The following is a 26,383-nucleotide window of genomic DNA, read 5'->3' as shown; positions in this document are numbered from 1 at the left end:
AAAAAAATACAAAATTGTCATTGATATAACGCGTGGCGGCAAGTGAGTTCACGTGAAGAAATGGTGAATCGAATTACTGTTCTATAATTTGGGCTCTGGCTGCGTGCATGGGCCGGTTTCACACTAACGTTTTTCTTGTCCGTGTTTCTCACGGGCGTGAAACGGACCAATTAAAGTCTATGGTGCTATTCACGCATGCAGGTTTGTTCACTGGCCGTGTATCTGTACCGAGAAACTCCCGGCGTCTCGTATTCTGGCCCGTTTATTCACGCACTCGGTTCGCCGTGTATAGGTGCTCCCTTTCACACAACCCAATTCCTCGTCCGTGTGCATCCTGATATAAGAGATAAATGAAGAAGGGGAAGAGCTTTGACGTAGGCCACCCTCAAGGACAGCGGCCTTACAAGATAGGCGAGGCACCAGTTTCTGCTGTTTCTGTAGGATTGTAAGGTCCGTCTTTTTTGGCCTGCCGTTTCGCCATCCCGCGATTTCAAGCGACGACTCTCAGACCTTCATACCACGTCATTTCATCAACGACCGTTTATTGACGAACAAGGTACCTGTGCAATACCCGGAAACCTTGGCGGCGTTCGTGTCTATGCACCAGGCATCGATAAGAAATGTGTTCTATATTAGTGGCGAATAAATAAACTAAATAGCGCATTTCATTGTGCTCCTGAATTATACGTGGTGTATGCACCACGTTTCGCTGTGTTTCTTGTACTCACTGGCCAGGCAAGAGATAGTAGAGTGTGATTCCGATATATGCTGTTGTTTTCTTTTCACAATGACTATATACCACCATAATGTCTTTTCCCACCCTTCGTTTTTCACCCAAGTGAAACGTGGGTTATCCTATTCCTTGGACGAGCTACTTGTTTTAATACCCGACACTGGTGCCGACGACGCGAGAACGCCACCACTGACACGCAGGGACTTCCCTACACCCCCCTCCCCCCCTCCAAGGGGGTGTACACCCCTCTTGTTTCTTGCAACACCCCCTGAAGTCTCTGAGATTGCCCAATAGAGCTCGGCTACCAGTGCATACCCATACACATGTGTCCATATCCATATATCCCTCCAGACGTCGATTTCTGGGGCAATTACTGCTGACACGACATAAAGCATAAAGATCGAACGCTGAGAAACAAGCAAGCATACATTTTATACAGGCTGGTCCAACGGATACAAACAGCAACATGAGCATTTTGGTGTTGTCAGAATGTTGTCGAAGGAGCTGTGGTAATTAGGTAGATGAGGTGAACCATGTGCATTAGTCCAATGAACAAACCCGCCGCCTGGAATGAAGGCGGACATCAGCCAAATATCATATGTAATGCGGTAATACTTTGTAAAAACGATAACAAACTAAAGATGGGATGGTAAAGATAAACCTCATCTCAGTCATGACAGCAGTATACTCAGATTTCTGCGAGCTGAACGTGTTTCTTCTTGGACCACGAAGTCGAACGTACAATTAATCTTGCGCTCCCTCTGCCAGTGCCAGAGAAGGTCCTAGGTACTAACCGATTACTATTCGTTGTATATAATAATCGTTCTTCAGATTGTGTTGCTGTTACAGATCTGGCGTCGCTCAGGATTCAGTACTTGGTCCTCTTGTCTTTGTGGTCTACATTAACGACCTTTAAATTGCCTTTCTTCCAGAGTGCGCAATTTGCCAACCTGGAGTCGTTTCCTTACAGGTCACTTCCTGTTTCATTGATTTGATTTGATTTCTTTTCTTTTTACCTCCATCATGCACATCTAGATGATAGTTGGGGCTTTAGGAAAATGCAGCAGTGCTGCCGGATTTATTGATAATATCCCTTCTGATATTACTATACGATTACTCGCTTCTTTATCTTTCGCCGATTTTGATCACAAATTCAAAATCCGCCGTTCTGAATGCCGCACTGACGACGTATGGAAATTTTTCTTCTGTTTGAATGGTGGTGACTGGAACTGCTTTCCTCAAAATTTAGCCGAAATAACTAATCACCAAACCTTCACTTTTTAAAGAGAACTTCACCGCAGAGCAAGCTTCAAACGAACCTTCATCTCGAATGGGATGTTCATTCGAGCGTGGTTCAACCCCGTTCATTCAAGCACACAAACATAACTGAAAGTCGAGCGCACGCACAGTGAGCTCCCAGAGCAACGTGAACGAGCTCCCAAGGGGCCAGCAGATGGAGCATTGTTAGCGTGTTAGCGCAGCTATAGCGCAGCGGTCAAAGTACGCGCGCATGAGAGCGAGGAGGGCACGATACCCGAGACGGCCGAGACGGCCGGGGAAAAACACAGAGAGTTCCATCGGAGGCAGTCGACGCTACACGTTTGGCAATGTCAGACGTTTGTCTTACGTATTAAAGTTTCGTTTTTTTCTTCCTATTTCCGATTCCGATTCCATTTTTATCCGACATGGCGACGAGGAAAACCGCATCGGCCACTGCCACCATCGCTACCACCGCTACAACCGCTACCTCCACTACGACACCGCCTCTTCTGTAACCTTCTGGGGCCACACCCAACGCTAGCCCTAACGACCCCACCGTCATCAACATGCTGGCAACCACATTGAGCTTGTCTCTGAAACGCTGCACACTCTTTGTGAACTTGGACTGCGAACTGACTTTACCAAGTGCATCTTTATGAGTTCCGCCATTCCATTTTTGGGTCTGGTTGTTTCACCCGAGGGACTTTCTATCGATCCTCAACGCACAGAAGCGATCGAAAGGTACCCTACACCACGTAACAAGACGGAACTTCGGTCATTCCTGGGACTGACATCGTACTATAAAAAGTACATCAAGGATTATTCGAAGATTGCCCGTCCTCTTACCGACTTGACAAAGGAGGACGCACAGTTCGTATGGACCAGCGCCTACGAAACCGCAATGACCACGCTCAAACAATGTCTGATGCAAGCGCCCATACTTGCAACCTTCAATCCTGAGCTTCCCACGGAAGTCCATGTTGATGCATCACACCAAGCTTTTGGAGCTGTTTTAGTTCAGCGAGAGGGTAAAGTTGCCCGTATTGTAGAATACGCAAGCAAGAAGGTTCCCATATCGGACGAAAACAAGCATTCAACTGAACTTGAAGCCATCGCATTGCACTGGGCTGTGACTGACAGGTTCCACTGCTACCTTTAAGGACTGACACACTTCGATGTTTTCACTGACAACTGGGCCGTTACACATATCATGACGAAACAGGCGCCACACAGACGCCTCGCACGGCTTATGCTCGACCTGATGGAGTACAACTTCACCATCCGACACACACCCGGCAAGCAAAATACTGTCGCCGACACGTTTCAAGAATACCCGACGAAGTTCACAATCTCCTAGCTCTTCGTGCAGCGGACTCTCGCCTCAACGACGCACATCGACAACGCACTTCATGTCAGCCCCGACAATCCAGCCATCGACATTGAAGATGCGCGGAATGACGCACACGGTAGCCTTACGCAGTATTTACAAGCCATGAAAAAGAGTTTCGACTCTCGACACCGGACACCAACATACAAGATAGGAGACAAGATCCTCCTCTCCAACGGAATGAGAAACGGCAAACTTGGAAGTCTCTATGAGGGACCCTACACAATAACGAATGACGAGGACAACGCTTACACGATTGCACGCTCGTTGCCGAATGGGCAAACTGAAAAGAAAATCGCCACTGCCATGCAAATCAAAGCCTACCGCGAACATCATCACATGGAGCATGACTACGACCTCAGCGAGATATTTGACGAGTTTCCCTCGGACAGCCAACCTGACGGCGATCCATCAGCCCTGACCCCTGATATAGCAGAACGCGCTTTCTCGGAAGTACCGCTTACAGCTCCCGTTGGAAGCCCCAAACGCAGGAGATGCCCACCTCGGTGGCTCTTGGATTACGTCACCGGCGAAGATTGTAAGGACGCAATGTTTTACACCGGGGCCGTGTTAGCGTGTTAGCGCAGCGGTCAAAGTACGCGCGCACGAGAGCGAGGAGGGCACGATACCCGAGACGGGCGGGGAAAAACACAGAGAGTTCCGTCGGAGGCAGTCGACGCTACACGTTTGGCAATGTCAGACGTTTGTCTTACGTATTAAAGTTTCGTTTTTTTTTTCTTCCTATTTCCGATTCCATTTTTATCCGACAGCATCCAACAATAACACTATCATATTCTGTGCAACGGTTGACCTTCAACGTGTTATGCGTTGAAGTTCGGTTTCGGTGCACTTAAAAACTGCACTTCACCACATAGCACGCTCTGCACCAACCGCTACCACGGATGATAGTGTTATCGCTTCTGATTCGAAGGGAGAGGAAGGCGTACGCCTTCTTGTGGTCAGTTTGGTTGTATGATAATTGGCACAAAAAGGCGTACGCATCACTCTCTCCTCGAACCAGAATTAATAAGCCCTGCACTGTTAAAATAGAACTTCACCACATAGCACGCTCCTAGCCAACTAACATACCGAATGATATCATTCTGTGTCATGATTCGTTCAAAACAGAGGGAGGAGCCTATCTGGGACAAGCATAATGTGTCCCAGATTGGCGCCTCCTCCCATTTTCAGCAAATAAGGACACAGCATGATATCATTCGGAATGACGGTTGGCTAGGAGCGTGCTATGTGATGAAGTTCTGTTTTAACAGTGTATGACTCGTGGCAGTGGTTGGCGCAGAGCGTGCTATGCGGTGAAGTTCGGTTTTTACCGTTAATGTGTAGAAGAAGAGTCTGTGCTCACAATATCGGCGCAATTCCCAACCTAGGCCCACCATTCAGGCCCACCCTACACCCCCAACACTCTCAACCTTCTTCCTGTTCAGGTCACTGTTATTTCAGCTTTAGACACATGTCGCCAATAATACATTAAGTTGTTACAACGTAACTGTAATAATGGGTGCATTAATCTCTGCATCAGAAATCTACAGGGAAGAAAAACGTTCCTGGGGTTTCGATTGCGATACATACCATACCACAGAAGACATCTGGCATGCTAGGAAGGTCGTAGGTGAGCACGGCTAGAGACCCCAGAAGGTACATGGACATGGCACTCACTTGGAACAACTTGTACTGAAACGAAATGTTAGAATGTAAGTTAAAAAAGCTGGGCATTGTTTCCAAAGCATCTGCACTGTTCGATATCTGTATGAAGAAAATATCATCAACACTTTTCTGACTGGTAAGTGCGGAGAACTGAAAGCGGCTTCACCGCATAACACTCTCCTTGACAATCATCATGCCGGATGACACCGTTCCCTCCTCTCATTCGTTGAAAGCGGAAGGCGTACGCCTTTCTTTTTCTTTTTCTTTTTTTTGTTACACCCACTCTGTTACGTTCATTGTCACAAGGTGGTCGTGGTGGTGGTGATGGTGAAAGGGCTTGCCGTTGTCGGCCTCACAGATGTGGGCAACGTCACGACTGACGCCCTGGGGGAATGTGCGTCCTGGGCTGACTTCTAAGGGAACTGTGCCGACATATGTCAAAAAGCGTCTGAGGAAAACCCAGGAAAAACCCCAGACAACTGTCACAAAAAGCCGTACGCCCCGCGGTTTCTACAAATCAAAATCCATAACGGTATCATTTTAAGCAATGGTTGAGCTCTGCGTGTTATGTGGTGAAGTTCGGTTTTAGGATAATAATTCGGGGCTTTACGTCGCGAGACGACTGTGATCATGAGCGACGCCATAGTGGTCGAGTCTGTGGATTAATTTTGCCCACCTGAGGGTTCTTTAACGTGCGCCGAAATCTCGACACAGGGCACACCACACTTAACGACCCTCGCGGAAGACGGCGTGTCTGAGCAACTTGTACCCTTCCACCAAGTTGCCACCGTCCTCGGCCGGGTTTGAACCCGCGATCTTGGGATCAGTAGGCAGATCGGTTTTAGGAGCGCAGTTATGAAGCCAGAAATTGCGCAGGCATTAATATGATTGATTTTGTATTTCTGGTGGTATTCTAATACTTGTATGATGATAGGCTGATTTTATAGGAAGACTTTTGATATCGACAAACAAATTATCCTATTGGTCATTGACGTCGCGATACGAGAATTGGAATACTTTGGACGTCAAGGTCGCCAAACAAACATTCCAAAACGCACTCTATTGTGGTTAAGGGATAAAAATTAGGTCACAGACTGTACAATCATCCGCACTAACAACTTCGCGACACCTGGCTCCATGTCAGCTGCTCCTTCGGTGATTTCTAGGGACGCCACGTACAACTCCCACTCAGTGGTTACACCTCATATGGTCTACCAAGTGCTTCCCCCAGAAGTCCCTGGTTGACCATAACATTAAATGAACTGCCCAAAGCTTAGTTGCCTAATGAATTACCGAATAAGTTATGTGACTGGGGAACTGAAAGAAAACTGTGAAAGCTGGACTGCTAACTGTTACTTTGATTTACTAGGTTTCCTGTCAGTTTACCTGTCTTAGAGATATACCGTAAAGCACCAGGCAGAAGTTGCAAATGTGACAGAGAACGCTTAATGTTTTTACTTTACTACGCTCTGAAAACAGAACTTCACCACATAGCACGCTCTCAGCCAATCACCATCCCGAATGACATCGTTCTGCTCCCTGATTGGTTTAAAACGGGAGATGTACACCTGTTTGGAACACTTATGCAGTTTAAAAAAAGGCGTACGCCCCGCGCTTTCCACTTTTCGGGAGTGATAGAGGTATCTTTCTGTGCAGTGTCTGGCCTTCACCGTGCTATGTGGTGAAGTTCTGTTTTTAGAGTGTAGCAAAGTTGAGGTAAGACGGCTCAGTGCGGCGTCTGGTGGCGAAGAATCCCCTATTCGTTAAGCAACAGTGATCCATGTTCCCGACTGACTTGCTGCTCCTGATGGCTACGTAGCCGACACGTAGCCAGCTTCTTTTGTTTTAAACCCAGTGTTGTCCACATGCAATGTAGTTTTGCCGCCGTGCTCGACGAGCAATGCGCAGTTGGTGGCCACTTCGACACAATGTCGCCCGTAATTTTCAATTTTAATTTTCTAAAAAACTATGAATACAATCGGGATGAAAATTGTGACGTATGAATATTGAGGTCTCAGGCTATCGAATATAGGGTAAGGTGGGGCAAGATGAGACACGGTTGCAGATGAGATATTTCTTGCTCGACGCCGCCTGTCTCAGAGACGCGTTGCTCCATGCGCTTGAAACTTTACTCATAGGTGGCTCTGCATGTCTGCTTTGTTGCACGTGAGAATTGTCCGGGGTGGTGTTTGCGTTGAACAGAAAAAAAAAATATGTTACCTCTGCCCTGAATGTAAAGATTCGCAAAAAAGGCGCGATTTTCTGTAGTCTTTTTTTCTGTCACCTCTGCAGCAGCGCTTCGCAGGCTTATTCTGTCAATGTAAGTACGCATCCTATTTCTTTATTCATTCATCTAGATATATGCAAAATATGGGCACTCTTGGTCATCCGCTATTTAACTGAAAAATTAATGCATTCGATTATATGCACGGGGCAAGACGCGACAACCTAATGTAATTCAAATTTAATGCGATTTAAATTTAATGTAATTTAGAAACTGCTAAGTCAACTATCAGGTGGCTTTATTCTTGTTCCTCAGAGCTTCCCCCTTTTTTTTTTTTTTTTTGGCATATTGCCTTGGATTTTCCAGCAAATTTCCCTGCTTCCTAGGATAGCAAAGCAGAAGCGCACTCAAAAGAGAGCGACCAGCAACATACCAGACTGGCGGTGCCTTGTTTGCAAAGAACGATGGGGTGAAATAGCACCGGGCTCTGTGTGGGTTTCTTGCACATCATGTGGGCGGTGAGCTCAAGGGGGCTGTGTATGTGCTTGGATTGCAAAAACGAATTGTATAGTTTATTACCACGGCGTGTCTCATCTTGCCCCACGCGATGTCTCGTCTTGCCCCGAGGGTTGGGGCAAGATGAGACAATCTGCATTTTTTTAATTTCCTGTTTTGTGTTTATTTTAGAACTGGCTACGTCCGTTCTGATTTACAGATCAGAAGCTCTAGACCTCTGAGAATGTGCCTATGGCTAGTTTTTCTTTAAATCACGAAAAATAAAAATTCCATATTCAATTGCAAATTTCAGTCTCATCGTGCCCCACCTTCCCCCTATAAATCGTCTGAGATTGCACCTCTATACTGATATACAGTTGCTTTAAGATTTGCCACGATTAATCGACGTAACATGGCATAGCCTCCGCAAAAGCGGCTCCTTGTTCTCTAATAATAAAGAACAGGACAATAACGAAATAGCTCACCAGTGTTGTCACGGGCAACAGCTCCGCAAAATACAGTGAGAAGAGCCCGGATATAAGCATATAGGTCCCATTGAGAGAGTAGCCAAAGGAGCAAGCGTAGAGAAAATGCTGTGACTTTGAGGTGACGCCAAAGATCATGTACGTCATGAAGTTTCCAAACCCAGCCGTCTGTAAAAGCGTCACGAGTATGGTGATTAGAAGACATCCTCACAATGTGATCGCTATTTGTTCTGCATATGTTCATGCGTCCCACAACAACATTGCCCCTATACACAGGTTTGTGATAGCTTGTCATGTGTGTGTGTTCTCCCATTATGTTGGATGGTATTGCAGAGATACAGGTATGTGTTTGTAAAAGGGAAGCTTTCTGCTTCGGTTAGCATGGCATGTCATGGTACCCTCATATCATACACGGCAAAGACAATAAGAATGGAGCTGCAATAATAATATGGATAATAGAATAGTAACTGGGAGACACATGTAAGATACCAATCGATGGAAAGATGTAAACGTAGTGGGTGAGGAAATTATACGATGTGCATGTCTAGTAACTATACGAATACAGCGAAAGGTGTGCTCACCACTTCGAGGATGTTTAGAAATCCGTTGATGGACAGAACATAGGCGGTATTCAAGCGGAGCTGCTTGAACGTCTCGTCAATGGCTGGTTGATGCGCCATGGCTTTGTTTACGTATTGTTAGCTGTATAACTGCAAAGACGGCATTTGTGTAACTCTCCAGATTAATATCTCCTACATATCTTCCCTGCACCAGATGACCATGTCGATACTGCTTGCAGTCTGAGAAAATAGACATTCCCCATTGCAAAATGGCTGGTAAATGCGAAATACTCACATTGTGTTGGGTGGCGTTTTGCTGTGTTGTTTATAGGCTTTTTTTTTTCTGGACAGTCTTCGTCTTCTTCTGTGCAAGCGCAAAAAGTTGATGATATCCGCGTCGCTAACAAATTGCGAGTATAGCCCACAGTGTAAAAATTCCCAATTGCGCTTAGCATATACGTCTTTCCAAGCACTGATAAATGCGGGATTACAGGATTGTTATTAACTATTGCCTTTGTTTTGTTTCTTTGTTTGCTTTGTTTTGTTTTTTTGTTTTGTTTTGTTTTCAAGGCTGTTATATTCAGCGGCTGATTCTCACGCAGAAACGCGCTTTACAGCACGTAATTATTTGATGAATATGGTTTCGTGAATATGGTGCATGCACTTCACTGTAACGCTTCTCAAGTCTCAAAACGTGCGACAGCATCTCTAGAAAAACAATCTCAACCTACGAAGATGCCTTAGACTTTTCTGCTGCCAACCTCACCAAAAACCTCTCGCGTCTGATTTAAAAAAAAGAAAGCGGCACTTGTTCCGGCAGATGTCTCTTGCGAACGCCGCTACAGCTGAGAGATTCCTCGAATGCTAATTTGATATCATTTATAACTTGGATTGTCGTCTCGGCGACTATATCTTTCAAAAAGCTAGCACAGGGCAGATTCTCAGTACCGTTATTCCTCGATGTTTGCTGCTTATTGACTCTTCGTCATCCGCGACGGAGCGGGATATCAGCTCCCTGTCACATTCTCGTTAGAACACTACGTTAAGTTATCGTGAGAAAAGGCACATATAACTATAGGCTATAACGTTCGTGCTTCCAAGACAAATACGTGTCCTACGAAGTGGCCAAAACGATGCGCTCTGCAATATAAATGATCTAGAGGGTCACAGCTGCCCAAGACAAAACCTCTCTGCCCTGCGTTGTCTGTTCATCCGCTGTTTCGGGTAAATGAGGAGAACGAGAAACCCTGTTTATAATCCCTGAGAACGGGGCATCATTACAACTTCACATAGGATGATTACTCGAAGAAAGCGCAATCTGCATCAATTACATTTCCATATTCAAATGCATCTCCTATCAATAAAGCCTTACGCTTCTATTAAAAATAAAGTTGGTAATCTTATTGACAACAACCGACACTCGAGCATTTTAAATCGATCTTAAACACTTTCTGGAGTTGTACAACTCTGCCGTAATTACTCTCACGTCCAATTAAGTAATCATACCCTAACCTAACTATGTATTCAGTGTCGTCAGGGATAGGCATAAATATATTTTTGAGTATTTAAATATAAATACAAAATACTTTATTGAAAGGTGTATTTAAATACTCCTCTAAAGACTTTTCAACGTGAGTATTTAAATACAAAATATAAATACAGTATTTAGATACCGTAACTACTACCATAAATACTGTGAGGAAGATGTCATCTGGAATTGCAGAAATAACGATGATCATAACAACAAATCAGCAAGGAACAATATCATTTATCGTTAGATTATCATGACGATTTTAATATTAGAGGTTTCTCGAAGACTGCATCTAGGCATCTTCTGTTCGGCCGTACAATCAGATTCGCAAACGAGAGGAGAGTCTCCACAGGTGCCGATGAACAAATGATTGTATTAAACTTGACTAGGATGCTTCGTACAACAAGGTAATCGAGTAGACGTGACTGTTGTCCGCAACAACAGTGAAAAACTCGTAATCTAAAATGGTTTGTGGCACACACATGCTATAGCGCAAACACGGCATAACTGTGCCGCAAACTTGCCCTTCTTCCCGAAAGGTCAAATGCAGGGCAACTTTAAGATATCAGTCAGCATATTCCGTATTTAGGAGTATTTATAAAGTATTTACAAGAATAAATACCCGAAAATTGGTATTTAAATATAACTATAAATACATTTTTCGAGTCTGTATTTCAATACAAAATATAAATACGTGTATTTATACTTTAAATAGTATTTCAGTTACGATGTATTTAAATACTGCCCATCCCTGAGTGTCGTACATTACAATCCTTCCTAATATATTGTACACGTAATTGGTTTGTAGTATAGAGATGGGATGAATCCAGAATTTTGCGAATCCGAATCCGAATCCACGAATCTTACGAATCTCGAACCTTTCGAATCCTTTCTTTAAAAATAGTGTAAAAAGACAAGAAAAAAAACTTCTACTGAAAAGTGTTTTGAAGCAGAATATGATACATTTGTTTAACGAAAATGATGAAATAATAGTTCAGTTTCGGGAGAAAATATACCCATATGCATATTGTTCATCGACTACAGGAAATACATAAATTCTCTAGTCTGAATTATTTCCATAAAGCTAAAGCAACAATCAAAAGCAAAACCATGTTACTTTTAAACTTGTAATGTAACAGTTCCTGCCTGAACTCTTTCAGTCCAGAGCAATGTAAACAAAGAAACAGGAAAAGACCAGTCGGTCAATGAGGCTTTCGGCGGACTCCGGAAGCTCAAATTTGAAAAAGAAACAAACAAACGTGGTCGGTGGATTCGAAAGATTCGATTCGTTGTTTTGGGCACTGGGATTCGGATTCCCGAATCTCGAATCCCTGCCTATAGGATTCGTGGATTCGAGGATTCGGTTGGCACATCCCTAGTTTGTAGCATGGAGTTTTGTCCGCCTGCTAGCCCGCGTGTACGCTACTTTATCCTTCGGGAGCGATCGTTGTGACAAGCTTCCCCCCCCCCCCCCCCACGAGGAGTGTGCATTCACTCCGCTGTGGCAGCACAGAGACATTTGCAGAGGCTGTCAGATAGCGCAATGTTCCGCTCGCTCGCCGATATGTCTGTGCTCCCAGTGGGAAAGAGGAAGAGATAAAAAGCACTAGTTCACCTATACCCTCACCCTCTGCGGCAAGTCTTTATCGCAGATAAATAAAAGTATACTGACAATAATTCGTGTTGAAAATTCGTGGCTTTACTTCTCGAGACAACTGTGATCACGAGCGACGCCACAGTGCTAGGTCAGTGGATTAATTTTGCCCACCTGGGGGTTCTTGAACGTGCACCGAAATCTCGGCATACAGCACACCGTACTTGCGTCCCTCGCGGAAGAAGGCAAGCAACTTTGTATCCTGCCACCAAGATGCTGGCGTCCTCGACCGGGATCGAGCCCGCTACCTCGGGATCTGTAGGTGGACACGCTAAGTAAAAGTCTACTATTTTACTTGATATATGATGATATTTTAATAATATGTACAGTGACGACAGAAGGCTGAGATTTACAAGATTCGTGGCGAAGTATACGACCTATTCCTTTCTTCTGTACGTGAGCAAGGAATGACAGCCGTGAAGTACAGCTGACAGGATAGCGAAGACCTGCAAGGTCAGTAAAATAATCAACGCTTATGTGTTATACAGCCTGCAAACATCACAGTGAAGCTGACGGGTGATAGCCACCAAACTCGATTTAGTACCTGTTCAGAGGAATAAGATGTAGTTTGTTTACATGACCCTCTCGGTTTTAGTGCCCTTGCCCACGTTGCATTCGCTACACACAGGGTCGCCGCGACGTCCTGAATTTAGGGGACGTCGATCAGATCCCAACCCAGATCCCAACCGGCGCCCCCTTTCATCCTCCACCGCCACCACAAATGCATGCCCTGGTCCCAAAAATTCGAGGCAGTCAGGTCACCGCGGACGAGAACCAGCGAGCCTGGAATTGTATGCGCCGCGCCGTGCGGTGCAGCTTTCGATTCTACAGCTCATGACACACATGAGACTGAGAGTTGTGTAAAACACCCTGGAACCCGCGAACACTTACAGGTCATGTCGTCGTGAGTTCCACCGCATCAATCGACAAAGCCTTGACTATGCTGGCAGCTTGAGCGATCGACCCAGGAAAAGGGTTTATGGGATTTTATTCGCATGCGACACTTGAGATAACACACTGGCGCCTCACCTCCATGGGAATTTTGCACCCCCTTCACAAATTCAGGGGGAATACGGTAAACCCTGTAACCAACACCGCCTAGATAGTAGAAGGCCTGCCCACTGCCCAGCTCACGGAGACCTGCGTGAGCTTTGCGAGCTGCTTCGAGCTTTCCTCTTGTTCGCTCTTTCATTGACGTCATATAGCAGCATCCACAGCAGGCCTTCCTGCGTGACGCTATGTCACGTGGGGCGCAGGCCTTCTGCTATCTAGGAGGTGTTGCTGTAACCCCCCTTCCGCCGCCCCTCGCTACACATCATGGCACGAGCGTGGCTACACTGTTAAAACAGAACTTCACCGCATAGCACGCTCCTAGCCAACCATCATTCCGAATGATATCGTTCTCTGTCCTGATTTGTTCAAAACAGGGGGGAGGCGCCTATCTGGGACAAGATAATCTGTCCCAGATAGGCACCTCCTGCCTGTTTTGAACAAATCAATGCACAGAATGATATCATTCGGAATGATGGTTGGCTAGGAGCGTACTATGCGGTGAAGTTCTGTTTTAACAGTGTAGCAAGCGGCTGGAAGATTGCATGAAAACCCCAAGTTGTGACATATTCCCATTGGTAAATTTTAAAAGCGATAAAACCCAGTGCAGGGGACACGAAAGGACGACACACACACGAAGCACTGTGTTTATCACGAAGCAACAGCCCGGTTTTTATCTCATTTTTCCCAGTGGTCCCTTTCCCCTCCCCCCCCCCCTCCCCCCTCGTGGCATAACCTTCTTTGACAGTGCTCGCGCACAGAATTTCGTTTCGACCAGACGTTTTTCATTTTCTGTGTCCGCATGCGTTTGGCTTGTGGAAACGTCCTGAACCTGATATGCATTTGTATGATCACTGTGTTTGTTGATATCTACTGAATGCTGCTCATGTGCCTCATCGGTAGCTATTCATAGCAGCCATCTTCTGTGCTAGCCAGGTGATCCAGGCTTCTCACGAAACACCGTCAAATCACTGCATCCACCATAATGTGACCCAGACTTGCCCGGCGTTGCTCTGCGAAGTTGCATCGTGTCTCGTACACATTGACGAAAATGCACAATCTCATGCGGGGAAGTACCCCTTGCGGTGCTGTTTCCGGGAAGATTTTTTCTTAAAAATCCCCGATGTGTATACGAAGAGGGGAGTCAAGTCCTGTAGATCACATAAACAAAATGTAACTGTATTTTGTTTATGTTAAAAATCCCCCCTAAAAATCTCCCCTTAGGAGCGTTGTTATCTGGTATATCAACAGTACAACAATAATCAATAATGCAAATAAGATAGAGTCGGTGTAAAAGGGGGCTAGCACCATAGTTAGTTCTCTTATAGTTCATGACAATACACACATAACGTTTCGTCCCATCCTACAGGTGGCAAAACAAATACAAAACGCACTACGGCGAGAATATTTTTTTAAATGAACCGCACCTATATCTTCGACTCTAATTTAGGTGCGGTACTTTCCACGATGATGACAATGGGACAACAATGGCTTCCGGCAGCGTTTGATGCGCCAAATAGGAAGAAATACATGGGGAACTGGCAACTTAGGCCCTCCTGATATTGGGCACGGATCGTTATTGCTCCATATGTAGCCTCTTTTTTTTTCGAACCACAGTGGAGTAGCACAGTTGTACTCGGCAATTAAAACGTACTTACGCCAGCTGCGATGAGAACAGCCTGAGTCTTTTCCATTGCCATGAGAGAAACGCCTCCGCACAGGTAGAACACAAAGCCAAACGCTTGAAAAAGAAGGTACTGTAAAGATGACAATGAAAGGAAAAGGCATTATGATTTTTTCTTCTTTTTTTTTTTTTTAATCAGGCATGCTCGTTTTTATAAGCGCTCTTTTGAGAGAATCTCCGTCTCAGCCACGCGTGACGTACAGAAGGAACAGACAATGATGTCAAGAGGGACGCAGCCTTGGACAAGGCGGGAGTCTTTATTTTGCCTCGACTATCGAAGGTCCATGAATGGCCTGATCGACAGAAGTTTAAAGGCAAGCAAACATACAGACGAGGACAGAAGGAATTGTTATGGCACACTTCCGTCACTTCCGTATGAATCTGATATACCTCGACCAAGGCAGTTTGTGGGTGTTATGCGAAACGTGTATGACCGATGATGAGCTGGATGAGTGGTCTTGGACATCTGTCGAGGACAGCGACGGTGTTCAGACAGAGCAAGGTCACCAGGGTCTTTCTTGAGTATTCTTAAAACAGAACTTCGCCACATAGCATTCTGAAGGCCAACCATTGCGAGGAATGATGCCGCTATCCTGTGTCCTGATTTGTGGAAAGCAGAAAATGGCGGGCGTATCCCGTTTTCAACAAATCGGGATAAACAAAAACAGAACTTCACCGCATAGCAAGCTGCACTCTAAAAACAGAGCTTCACCACGTAGCACGCTGTGCGCCAACCATTGCCACGAATGATTGGGTTATCGCTTCGGATTCGAAGAGAGTGGGGGCGTACGCCTTTTTGTGTCAATTCGGATATACGATAATTGACATAAAAAGGGGTGCGCCTCCCTATCTCCTCGAATCAGAACTGGTAACCCTATCATTCGTGGCAATGGTTGGCGCAGAGCGTGCAATGCGGTGAAGTTCAGTTTTTAGAGAGTGTGCGCCAACCATTGCCACGAATGATAGGGTTATCGCATCTTATTCGAAAAGAGAGGGGGGGCACTAGCATAGCCAGGGGGGTTCTCGGTGTTCGCCCCCCCCCCCTCCAAATGGTACCTTTCGTAGTGCATTTGGGACAGGAACGTGAGGAAATATTTTATGGCTCCCGAAATATTTTACTGGCTGTGCTGCTGGAGGGGGCGTCCGCCTTTTTGTGTTGATTATCACATATCAAAATTGACACAAAAAGGTGTAAGCCCCCCTCTCTCTTCGAATATGAAGCGATAACCCTATCATTTGTGGCAATACCCTGTTAAAACAGAACTTCACCGCATACCACATTGGCGCCTCTTCTCATTTTCAACTAATCAGGACACAGAATGATATCATTCGGAATTATGGTTGGCTAGGAGCGTGCTATGTGGTGAAGCAAGCTATGCGCTCAGCATAAACAAACCGGAGGAGATATCGCCTTCCAATGGATACCATCCCACGTCGGTATCGGCGGCAACGAAAGGCCGGATCAGCTAGCGTCCTCGGCACACCTGAGCTGCACCCCTTGTTTACCCACTCCGGACGACACCGACAGGCAAATGGCCGTTCAACAGCTTGTTGAACTGCGCCACCCTGGGATACGGGACATCATGCACCGTCATCGCCCCCTTCTTCCCGTGAAAAACCTTCCTCGGGGCATAGAGACCATGCTCCATAGGCTACACACTGGATCTGCATTCACCAACTCTCAACTATTCACGATCGGCTCTAGGGGTGACGCCTGCTGTGGTCGCTGTCGACAACCTGAAACAATCGAGCACATCCTGCGAGACTGCCGAGCATACCATTCTGCGCGCGAGGCCCATCTCCTTCACTCCAGCTCTGGCACGCTACCCCGGTGGGTCTTATGCCGAACCTTCCGCTAAAGCAAGAAACTTGGTTCTCTTTCTGCAGGAGGCGGGTCTTGCTCAATGACCCCTCTAACACTTTGCTCTCCCCGACGAACTCACGCACCCTCTACGCATCTCCACCCTACATCCTCCATCCGTCTTCTTTTTTTCTTTTTTTGGCTGTAGCCGTGACGACGCCCACTTCTGTGTGGCCAACAACGGCGAGCCGATCCTGCTATTGCCCCCCCTCCCTCTCCTTCTGTTTTAACAGTGTGCTTGGCGCACAGCGTGCTACGCGGTGAAGTTCTGTTTTTAGAGTAAATAATGTCATTTGGGAAGATGGTTGGTTAGGAAGATGTTATGCAGTGAAGTTCTGTTTTAAGAGCCTGCTTGTGTGAAAGGCAATGAAGGTAATGATTAGAGAGCGGATTTTTAGGCATTAACAGGGGACGCTGTTGACCGCATAGCACGCAGTATGCCAATCATAATCGCGGATGATATCTCTCTGTCTCCCGATAAGCCGAGAAAATAGGCGTACACCCTTTTATGTGTCAACTTTCCTTCTATCATTCGCGACAATGGTTGGCGCAGAGCGTGCTATGCGGTAAAGTTCAGTTCTAATGAGTGTATGTGGTGAAACAACTTGGTGAAACTCATTTTTAAGAGTGTACCGTTGTCTATCGCAGTAGAAAACTGATTACGCAGTGTTCATGCTCCTACTCACGCGGCTTTTTTTTTTTTCAAGTTATCTGACAGTGAATAGGCCGATGACACCCAGACCAAACAAGGCCTGATCCCACCCTCATCGCTATTACACTCTTAGAAATGAACTTCACCACATAGCACGCTCCTAGCCAACCATCATCCCGAATGACAACGTTCTCGCCCCTGATTTGTTGAAAACGGGAGGAGGAGCCAATTTTGTGCCTCATAAGTGTCATAGCATAAGTGTCACAAAATAGGCTCCTCCTCCCGTTTTCAACAAATCTAGGGCGAGAACGTTGTCATTCGGGGTGATGATTGGCTAGGAGCGTGCTATGTTTTGAAGTTCATTTTTAAGAGTGTAGGGTAAGGTGATGCAAGATGAGACACGGGGCAAGATGAGACATTTTTTGCTCGACGCCGCCTGTCTCAGAGACGCGTTGCCCCATCCGCTTGAAACTTTACTCGTAGGTGGCTCTGCATGTCCGCTTTATTGCACGTGGGAATTGTCCGGATTGGTGTTTGTGTTGAAGAGAAAACAGTCGGTTACTTTTTCCTGGAATGTGCCTTTTGCCTGGAACTTTTGCCTTCAAGACCCGCAAAAAAGGCGCGATTTTCTGTAGTCCTTTTCCTTATCAGCTGTGCAGCAGCGTGTCGCACGCTTATTCTGTCAATGTAAGTCCACATACTATTTCTTTATTCATTCATCTAGATATATGCAAAATATGGGCACTCTTGGTTATCCGGTGTTTCACTGAAAAATTAATGCATCCGATGATATGCACGGGGCAAGACGCGACAACTTCATGTAGTTTAAATTTAATGTATTTTAGAAGCTGATAAGTCAAGTATGAGGTGACTTTATGCATGTTCCTCGGAGATTCTCTTTTCTTCTTTTTTTTTTTTTTTTGCATATTGCTTAGGATTTTCCAGCAAATTTTTGCTGTTTCCTAAGACATTTCCAGCAAACCAGAAGCGCACTTAAAAGCGAGCGACCAGCGACACATCAGACTGGTGGTGCCTTTTTTGTAAAGGATGGTGGAGGGAAATAGCACCGGGTTCTGTGTGGTTTTATTGCACATCATGTGAGCGGTGGGCACAAGGGGACTGTATAGGTGCTTCGATTGCAAAAATTAATTTGTATAGCTCATTACCACGGCGTATCTCGTCTTGCCCCACGCAATGTCTCGTCTTGCCCTGAGGTTTGATCAGTTGAGGGTCATTTTTGAATTTCTTGTTCGGTGTCTATTTTAGAACCGGCTACGTCCGTTCTGATTTACAGATGAGAAGCTCTAGACCTCTGAGAATGTGCCTGTGACTAGTTTCTTTTTTTGTTTGTTTTTCTTTTTCTTTTTTTACACGAAACAATTTTATTGCGAGATGATGACTGGGGAGTTTCACGAAAAATAAAAATTCCATATTCAATTGCAAATTTCTGTCTCATCTTGCCCCACCTTCCCCTATATATGACGTAGTCATTAGGAGTCCCGCCAATCACAACCATCCTTTCAGACGCCGCAGGCGTGGAAACAAGCCGCCATTAGCCACGTGGGCAGCCACTCTAGCCTTTCCGCATTTGAAATCGTCCGCGGCGATTGGCTGTAGCTGACGACATCGCGACGTCTGCGCAGCGAAGGAGGTATAACTCTAAAAGCAGAACTTCACCGCATATCACGCTGTGCGCCAACCATTGCCACGAATGCTAGGGTTACCGCTTGTTATTCGAGGAGACAGGGGGCGTACGCCTTTCTGTGGCAATTTCCATGTATCCAAATCACCAGAAAAAGGCGTACGCCTCCTCCTGTGTTCGAATCACAAGCGATAACCCTATCATTCGTGGCAATGGTTGGCGCACAGCGTGCTATACGATGAACTTCTATTTTTAGAGTGAGGAGGCATCTAGTATAGACCTTCTCCAAAGGACATTTTCGGATTTTTATTGTGCTTAGCGAGTGTTTTGTAGTGGCAAATATGGGTTGGTAAATACAGCGTGCAATTCTTATTGGTGAAACGAACGAGAAGAGCGCAACTTTCACTTGGCAAGTTACAAAATTCAGTTCACGAGATTCGAGGAAGGTCCTTACAAAGAACGTGGTTGTGACATGGATGCCAGTGTTTGAAACCAGCGCTGATGCTAAGATGAGTGCCGAGACGAACCAGTACAGGAACGAAACGATGATCATGAAGGTGACATCTTGGCTGGGTTCAACTTTTACTACGAGGTGTGAAAGCTCGTAGTGGTAGGAGCGGCCAGAGTAGGCCAAAGCGAATGTCAGGATGCCGCAGAGCTGGAAAGTGTGAAAAAGAACCTAGTTAAACGCAAGGAAGGTGACATAGTACACAGTGACATACACTTAGCCATCTTTATGCAGATGCCTACTCAAAATACAGTGCACTCTTCCGCCGTTCGCTCATGGTCACCGTTGTCTCGCGACGTAAAACCCCAAATTATTATTATTAGCATCTTCCGCCGTTGTGCGGCGGTTACATCAAGGGTGTCGCCATGCCATAGGATGATATACAAGATGATAACACACGTAATGTTTATTACTTTATTTCTTATACTCCTCCATTAAAGATTTACCTCGTATTGCACGAAGGCGCATAGCAAATGGGTTACAGAGATGAAAAGAAGGTATAGGTACATTTGACGAGCACACTTGTGCTTCAGATAGCTCGTTCCACTGTTGAATTGTCTGAACAGACAACGTATTTGCAAACGTACTTGTCCTGCACTCTTAAAAATGAGGGGGGGGGGGGTAATGGCAGGATAGGCTCGCCGTTGTTGGCCACACAGAAGTGGGCGTCGTCACGACTATAGCCAAAACAAAAAGAAAAAGAACGCAACGCAAAACAAAACACAAAGGAAGGACGGACGGATGGAAGATAGAGGAAGTTGAAGGATGGGGATGCGGTGAGGTGCACGAGTTCATCGGGGAGAGTAGAGTATTAGATGGGTCGACGAGCAAGGCCTGTCTTCAGCAGGAAGAAAATGAGCTTCACCACATAGCATGCTCTTAGCCAACCATATCATCCCGAGTGACATCATTCTTTCCCCTGATTTGCTGGAAACGGGGGGCGTACGCCATTTCTGTGGCATTATACAGTTCCTGATTGCCACAAAAATGGCGTACGCCCCCCGTTTTCATCAAATCAAGGGAGAGAACTTTGTCATTTGGGATGATGGTTGGCAAAGAGCGTTATATGTGGTGAAGTTAATCTTTAAGAGTGTGGCAAAGTATACTCTCTAATTTTGCACGTGCGATATTTCGCGCGTTGATATACGCTTTCGTTGATTCAGGTTTTACGTACTTACGTGTTCAGAAAACCGCGACTGAAGGAGTAATAGTCCAAAGCGTCTCTGGCACCAGGGCATTTCTTCCTACTGAAAGCGTCAGTCGCGCTATCACTGCGCGCTTCCGGCAAGATACAAGTTTGGAACCTGTGCCCGGCCCATCCATCATAATCCCATGTACTATCTGTTCCCCACGTGCTCCTTGCGCGTGTTGGAACTTGTCGACACATTCCCGAGTGAACATTGCTCATTGTTGTGTTTAACCATATTTATGAGGTTCTTGATTATATTTTGAGTTTATTCCGCAAATTCAGAACTACACCTTTTTCGAACTGCATTGTCTTTCTTTCTTACTTCTTCAGTGGACTGGCATCTTCCAGGATATTCTGGTTGCAGCTCTGATGATGAGGTAAGTTCAGTGTGGTATCATGTGGACACGTGGTGTATCGACGTTAGCTACGTATAGTGGACAACGCAAGGGATTGAAACGCAACTCGCAAATACAATGTTCTATGTGCATAGATGCAGCACTGTAGTCAGAACCTGCCTCATCCAGCTACACAAGGGAAAATTCCGGTTCGAAATTCTGCAACACGTGATCTCGTCACATTCTGTCGTTCTTTATTTGTCTCTTTTCTTTTATTTCGGTTCAACTTCAGCTTAGTTAATGCTAAGCGCCTCGGTTAATGACCATTAAACACAATTAAGTGGCGTCGTTGTTAGTGCAAGAACCCGGGACAACACTGTTAAAATAGAACTTCACCACATAGCACGCCTCGAGCCAACCACCATTCCGGATGATAGCATTGTGTGTCCTCATTTGTTGAAAATGGAAGACGGCGCCTATCTGGAACACATTATGCATGTCACAAATAGACGCCTCCACCTGTTTTGAACAAGCCAGGACACAGAGTGAGATCATTCGGAATGCTGGTTGGCTAGGAACGTGAGATGCGGTGATGTTCTGTTTTAACATTATGCGGTTTTTACAATCCCGGGATTTCGCGATTTTTAGATGCGGATCCCGGGACGGGAACAGATTTTTGTGAATCTGTAACCACTAGCGCATGGTGGAAAGTAATTGTCCTAAGGCTGAAATAATCAAACAGCCTTTGATTTCTTCCACTTATGCATCCACGCTATTGCAAATACCAATAGAGTGCGTGTTTCTGCGTTAGGCTGTTCTCTCTTTTTATTCCCCCATAGCAACTATACTGTTCTGGTTGGAAATATAGCCGAGGCCACTTGCCTAACGTCAGAGGAAGCTTCCGTGCTGTGTCGACTTTTTTGTTCAGGCCCTAATGGAACTTTTTCACAACGGCCTATGCGCATGCGCATGACCTTGAGGCGCCGGAGAGGGTTATATCCGTCTTCACTAGATGGCGCAGTATGCGGGCAGAAGACAGAAGTGGGGACCAGTGGGGAGACCGCACGAACGGCGCCAGCTCGTCGGTCCCATCCCCGTACCGGTTTTGGTCCTTTGTGCTCTCCACGTGGATTTGTTTTGGCGCGAGCCGAGGGTGGTTCGCTGGAGAGCCGCAAGGATACGACGCGTCTGTGAAACAGGTCCATTACTCGTTGTTTGTGTGTGTGCGTGTCCCGTCCTGCTATACTTTTCATGCTGTCACAAATAACCTGTGACGTTCCGATCGCAGTGAGCGACAATCCACACTTGACAACCATACGTGCGACTCGTTATTGGACTGAAACTTTTGCGCTTACGAGGATGGAGTCAAGAGATTGATGTGGAAGGTGCTGCTCTTTTATCAAACGGAAGAGGATCGATATTTACATTCGTTTGTCTTGTGATGCAGGCAAATGGGCGTAAAGTCATTTCGTTAAGTAATCAAAACGCTTCGGAATTTTTTCACGTGTCTCGTACTTCGTCGATTGCCGGTTTGCAGCTCGCGTGGATGACGCAATTGGTTCTTGTTTCGGATTGCAACAGATATTTTTCGTGGAAAGGACGCCTGAAAACAAATTTCGGGAAGATGACGAGCTTTTGTTTCCTTTTTTTTATCAACCATTCGGTGTCAGGAAAGCCCAAATTTATTATCCCGAAACGCCGGGATTTCAGGACATTAAAATGTACCGGGATCCCGGGGCTTTCGGAATCCAAACCCTTACCCAGGACCATAAGGAGTTGCGAGACCGCCGGCAGCCTTCACACTTTCTATCCTTGCACCTACCTTCTCTTATTGCCTTCAACATTTGTGGCGCGGCCATACAGCTCTACATTTAGCGCATCATTCATTGATTACATCATAATCTTGTTCAACGTCTTCGAATGTGCGGAAATACCTCACACGTTCGTACTGAAAAACAGATTTGGAATTCATATACGTAGTAATTCACCATTGGTTCGCTACTAATTTGCACGTCAAAACACATCATTTGAATTCCCTGCTGTGCTCTGGAATGTGAGTAAGCTTGCGTAGGTTTCTTGTAAAAAATCGCTCGTTGGGGAATCAGTCAACAGCCATGGAAAACAGCACGAAACATGTACTCACTATTTCCGCGATGGTAAGCACGCCGCCTAGAGCATTTAAGAATGCCAAGGACACCTTGTACGAGAAACCGGGCAAGTTGTCGGGCTCCTTTACAAACACATCGAGAGGCATGCCCATCGGGTTTCTAGATGCAAGCGCTCGCCTCGTTTTTGAACACAATACCGCCCGCGCGTCGTAGCGTGTCACATGCGACGATAAGCAGACAGCTTTCCAGGATGGCGTCCGGAAACGGAAGTTTACACTCGGGTGAGAGCGTGAGGAAGGAGGAAAGGGTCAGGGGGCTGACTAACGCCGCTTTCTGAGATGCCTATTTCCGTAACGTGATGTTATCATAGTTCTCATTCGCCGCAGTTGAATGCCGTTCAAAGTAAACACGCGTTGTGTTTGGCATGTCTGGTATGCGAGGGAGAAGTTCGCCGACGACTGAAGGAGGTTGGCGTCGTGAGGGCTTCAGTCAACTGAGACGTCGCTGGTTGTAGCTGCGTCACTTACTGGTGACAAGCAATTGAGGAGTGAATAACGACGTTCCTCAGCATTGCAGCATTGTGCGTGTCGGTATTTTTGACTGTAGGGTATTTTTGTCTGATTGACATTTAGCTCAACGACTTGTGGACGCTATGAATTTGTAAAAACGTCACGCAAGTGTGTTTTCACTTGACGTGATTGATATACTTGAGGGCAGACAGGGTGAGGTATCTAATGTGACTGCAATGTCAGATTCAATCATATTTTATTCATACGGCTTATATAGCTCATGACTGCCCAGTGGAACGGTGTTTGCATACATACACATTCTTCAATCGTGAATTTCATACGCAGTATCTTCGTTGCTTTTATATAGCTCTCTCGTCTGTTTGACCGATTTTTCCGTTTCTAGACACACATATGCTCAATAAAATATCGTTCCTCTAACAATCTTGTAATACTCTTGAATACAACACAATGAACAAAGACACTGAAAGCAATGAACAGACTCTGAGAGGTCGCTCTCCACTTAATCTTTAAACACTCCAGAAAAGCAATACTAACTTTACAACAGTTTCTAAAAGTTTAGTTTATATATAATTTTATTCGGGGTTGCTAAACCTTTGCTGAACCTAAATCTGGTAAACTGTGGTGACCCCTGTAAGGCTTTCGCTTCAAAACACTCGAAACACAGTACAAAACAAACAGAAGACAAGAATATCTAACGTTGTAGTTTCGATATGTGTGTATAAGTTCTGTTTGGGGTACTAACTTGTTAGTTCATGAACGGGCGTCACAGGTTGTGTGAAAGCTAGTATAGTGTGCCTACGCGAACTTGGTCGCAAAAACCTGAAATATAGTGGATTCACAAGAGGCTTTCTTTCTTATTTTTTCATTTATTTATTTTTTTCCCCAGCAAAGGGCAAAAAACATCTTCGTAGGAGGGCATCACTGTCTTTTTCCACTCGAATTTATCATGTAGTTTAAAGCGATTTTTAAAATCCAATTCTACGAAATTTGTGCATCTCTCGAATGAATCACTTCGCATTGTGCATTTTAATAACCAAGATAACCACTTGGTTTTAAAGCAGCACAGAAGTCATTTTTAACACCCTGTTTTCTTTCTATAAAACTGTTAAGTAAGCCAGTAAAGTGCACCATGAGAAGTAATTCACCCCACAGAGTCATAATTATCGCAGAAATTGAATTTAAAGTACGCCGCAAAAAACGACCGTGCGCAACGGCGGTGAAGAGCAGTACCAGTCTGTGACCTTGCGCTGACGTTACACCGTCAGCGCTCGGTGATTGGTTCAGAGTATCGTCTGCTAGTCAGCTGTTCAGGGCTCTGAAGAAGCATTGCCCACAGGGAAACCCCCCGGAACAATGAAAACCTCCATGTCTACGGTCGCCCTTTCAGTTCTTAATCCCCTCTGAGGGAACAAGTTTACCGACTACAAAAGAAGAAAGCCCTCAAGCACAAAAAAAAAAGAAGGACAGGCGCTGACCTCGACTGTGCGCTCAGACGATATGACGTCATAGATCGTCCCTCTCCTCCTTGTTACACCCCCGGGGGGGGCGAGTCGAGAGTGAACGAGCGCGGCCGTGTTTGTGTACGTTTTTTTTTTTTTTTTTTTCTGGGAAAAAAACTGCAGGCATCAAAACCTTTCGTGCTGTTCGGCAAATTGACGCATATACTTTCATCAGATGTCTTATAAATATTTGGGATGGCCCTCTCTACTCCTTTAAAGAAGTGACTGAAGTGCTTTCTGTGCTTCTTTAAAGAGACAGAGAGACAGTCTGTGCAGTCTGTTGACTGATTCTAAGATTGGACTTGTACTCAACTGGAAGTTACGTGTGAAAGCCACATTTAAACTTTCATCCAGCAGAACATCGTAAATTTTGAGATAAACGAGAAAACCGAAAGATACACGAAAGAAATGATGTTCTGAAGCTGGAACAACATAGAAGGGACAAATACATGCAAAGCCTCAATTTGCCTAAGAAATTAACGATGAAAGATGAAAGTCACTGAAAAGGTTAGCCAGCTGTAGGACTCTAACCCACATCTTCTGGATTGCCGGTCCTGGGCTCTACCAATTGAGCTAAGCTAACACGCCTTCTCAGCGACTTCCAGGATGCGTCATCTGAAGGGACAAACCAGCCACTCTCTCTCACTCATCCTCCTTTCACTCTTAAATTTTTGCTCATTCATACACACATTCATACGACGGGATTGACGCAGGCGGCGATCCCGTCGTATGAATGTGTGTATGAGTGAGCAAAAATGTAAGAGTGAAAGGAGGATGAGTGAGAGAGAGAGGCTGGTTTGTCCCTTCAGATGACGCATCCTGGAAGTCGCTGAGAAGGCGTGTTAGCTTAGCTCAATTGGTAGAGCCCTGGACCGGCAATCCAGAAGATGTGGGTTCGAGTCCTACAGCTGGCTAACCTTTTCAGTGACTTTCATCTTTTAACGAAAGATACATTCATATCCGGTTTTGGTTTCAGGGGGTATCGGTGACGTAAGCATCAGCTAACCCACATTCACGGACATCACGAAGGTGTGCTGCCGAGATATAAGGTGATTCAGAACCGTTTGGAGGCATGAACGCGTAATCATCGAGTTCTGTCTCGATGGGTATCTTGTAGCATCTTCGATAAAACTGCACCGGGGTTGCCCTGGAACCAGCAGGGTGCGGAGTACTCCACACATGTGGCTTGGAAGAACAAAAACCGGAAGCTGCTCACAGTGACATCACGGCGCAGTGAAAGCGCTGGCTATGAAGTTCATTTAAATTAGTTGGCTGCGAATTTTGTTGAAACATTTTCTGCGGTGATTCTAAACATCACCGGAAAACATATG

General features: G+C 45.6%; 1 protein-coding gene across 2 annotated transcripts; it reads right to left on the bottom strand.

The window, feature by feature from the left end:
• Positions 1 to 1,146: 1,146 nt before the first annotated feature.
• LOC135378273 (uncharacterized) lies at positions 1,147 to 23,297 on the bottom strand. 2 transcript variants are annotated; one of them, XM_064611256.1, is made up of 8 exons: positions 23,059 to 23,297; positions 19,338 to 19,541; positions 14,703 to 14,801; positions 9,105 to 12,440; positions 8,831 to 8,959; positions 8,250 to 8,417; positions 4,971 to 5,072; positions 1,147 to 1,298 (listed from the first exon to the last, which is right to left on the bottom strand). In XM_064611256.1, exons 1-4 carry the CDS (start codon positions 23,173 to 23,175, stop codon positions 12,372 to 12,374), a joined length of 489 nt encoding a protein of 162 aa, XP_064467326.1. In that variant the 5' UTR covers positions 23,176 to 23,297; the 3' UTR covers positions 1,147 to 1,298; positions 4,971 to 5,072; positions 8,250 to 8,417; positions 8,831 to 8,959; positions 9,105 to 12,371. The 2 variants fall into 2 exon arrangements, with proteins under 2 accessions (XP_064467326.1, XP_064467327.1); XM_064611257.1 differs by lacking the exons at positions 9,105 to 12,440; positions 14,703 to 14,801; positions 19,338 to 19,541; positions 23,059 to 23,297 and adding an exon at positions 9,021 to 9,076.
• Between the last annotated feature and the right edge of the window lie 3,086 nt (positions 23,298 to 26,383).

The sequence above is a fragment of the Ornithodoros turicata genome, chromosome 1, assembly GCF_037126465.1.
Source record: "Ornithodoros turicata isolate Travis chromosome 1, ASM3712646v1, whole genome shotgun sequence".
Classification (NCBI taxonomy): domain Eukaryota; kingdom Metazoa; phylum Arthropoda; class Arachnida; order Ixodida; family Argasidae; genus Ornithodoros; species Ornithodoros turicata.
Note: the sequence above shows the minus strand (reverse complement) of the source record. Positions and strands in the feature narration are given on the sequence as shown.

What these genes read in the sequence shown, in the direction of transcription:
- LOC135378273 (XM_064611256.1), bottom strand. Translation starts at nt 23,175, where the DNA reads ATGGGCATGCCTCTCGATGTGTTTGTAAAGGAGCCCGACAACTTGCCC. An exon ending in TGCTTACCATCGCGGAAATA is followed by an intron (nt 19,542 to 23,058) that starts GTGAGTACATGT and finishes CACACTTTCCAG; the next exon opens with CTCTGCGGCATCCTGACATT. An exon ending in CTGTTCTCATCGCAGCTGGC is followed by an intron (nt 12,441 to 14,702) that starts GTAAGTACGTTT and finishes CTGACCTTGCAG; the next exon opens with GTCTTCGCTATCCTGTCAGC.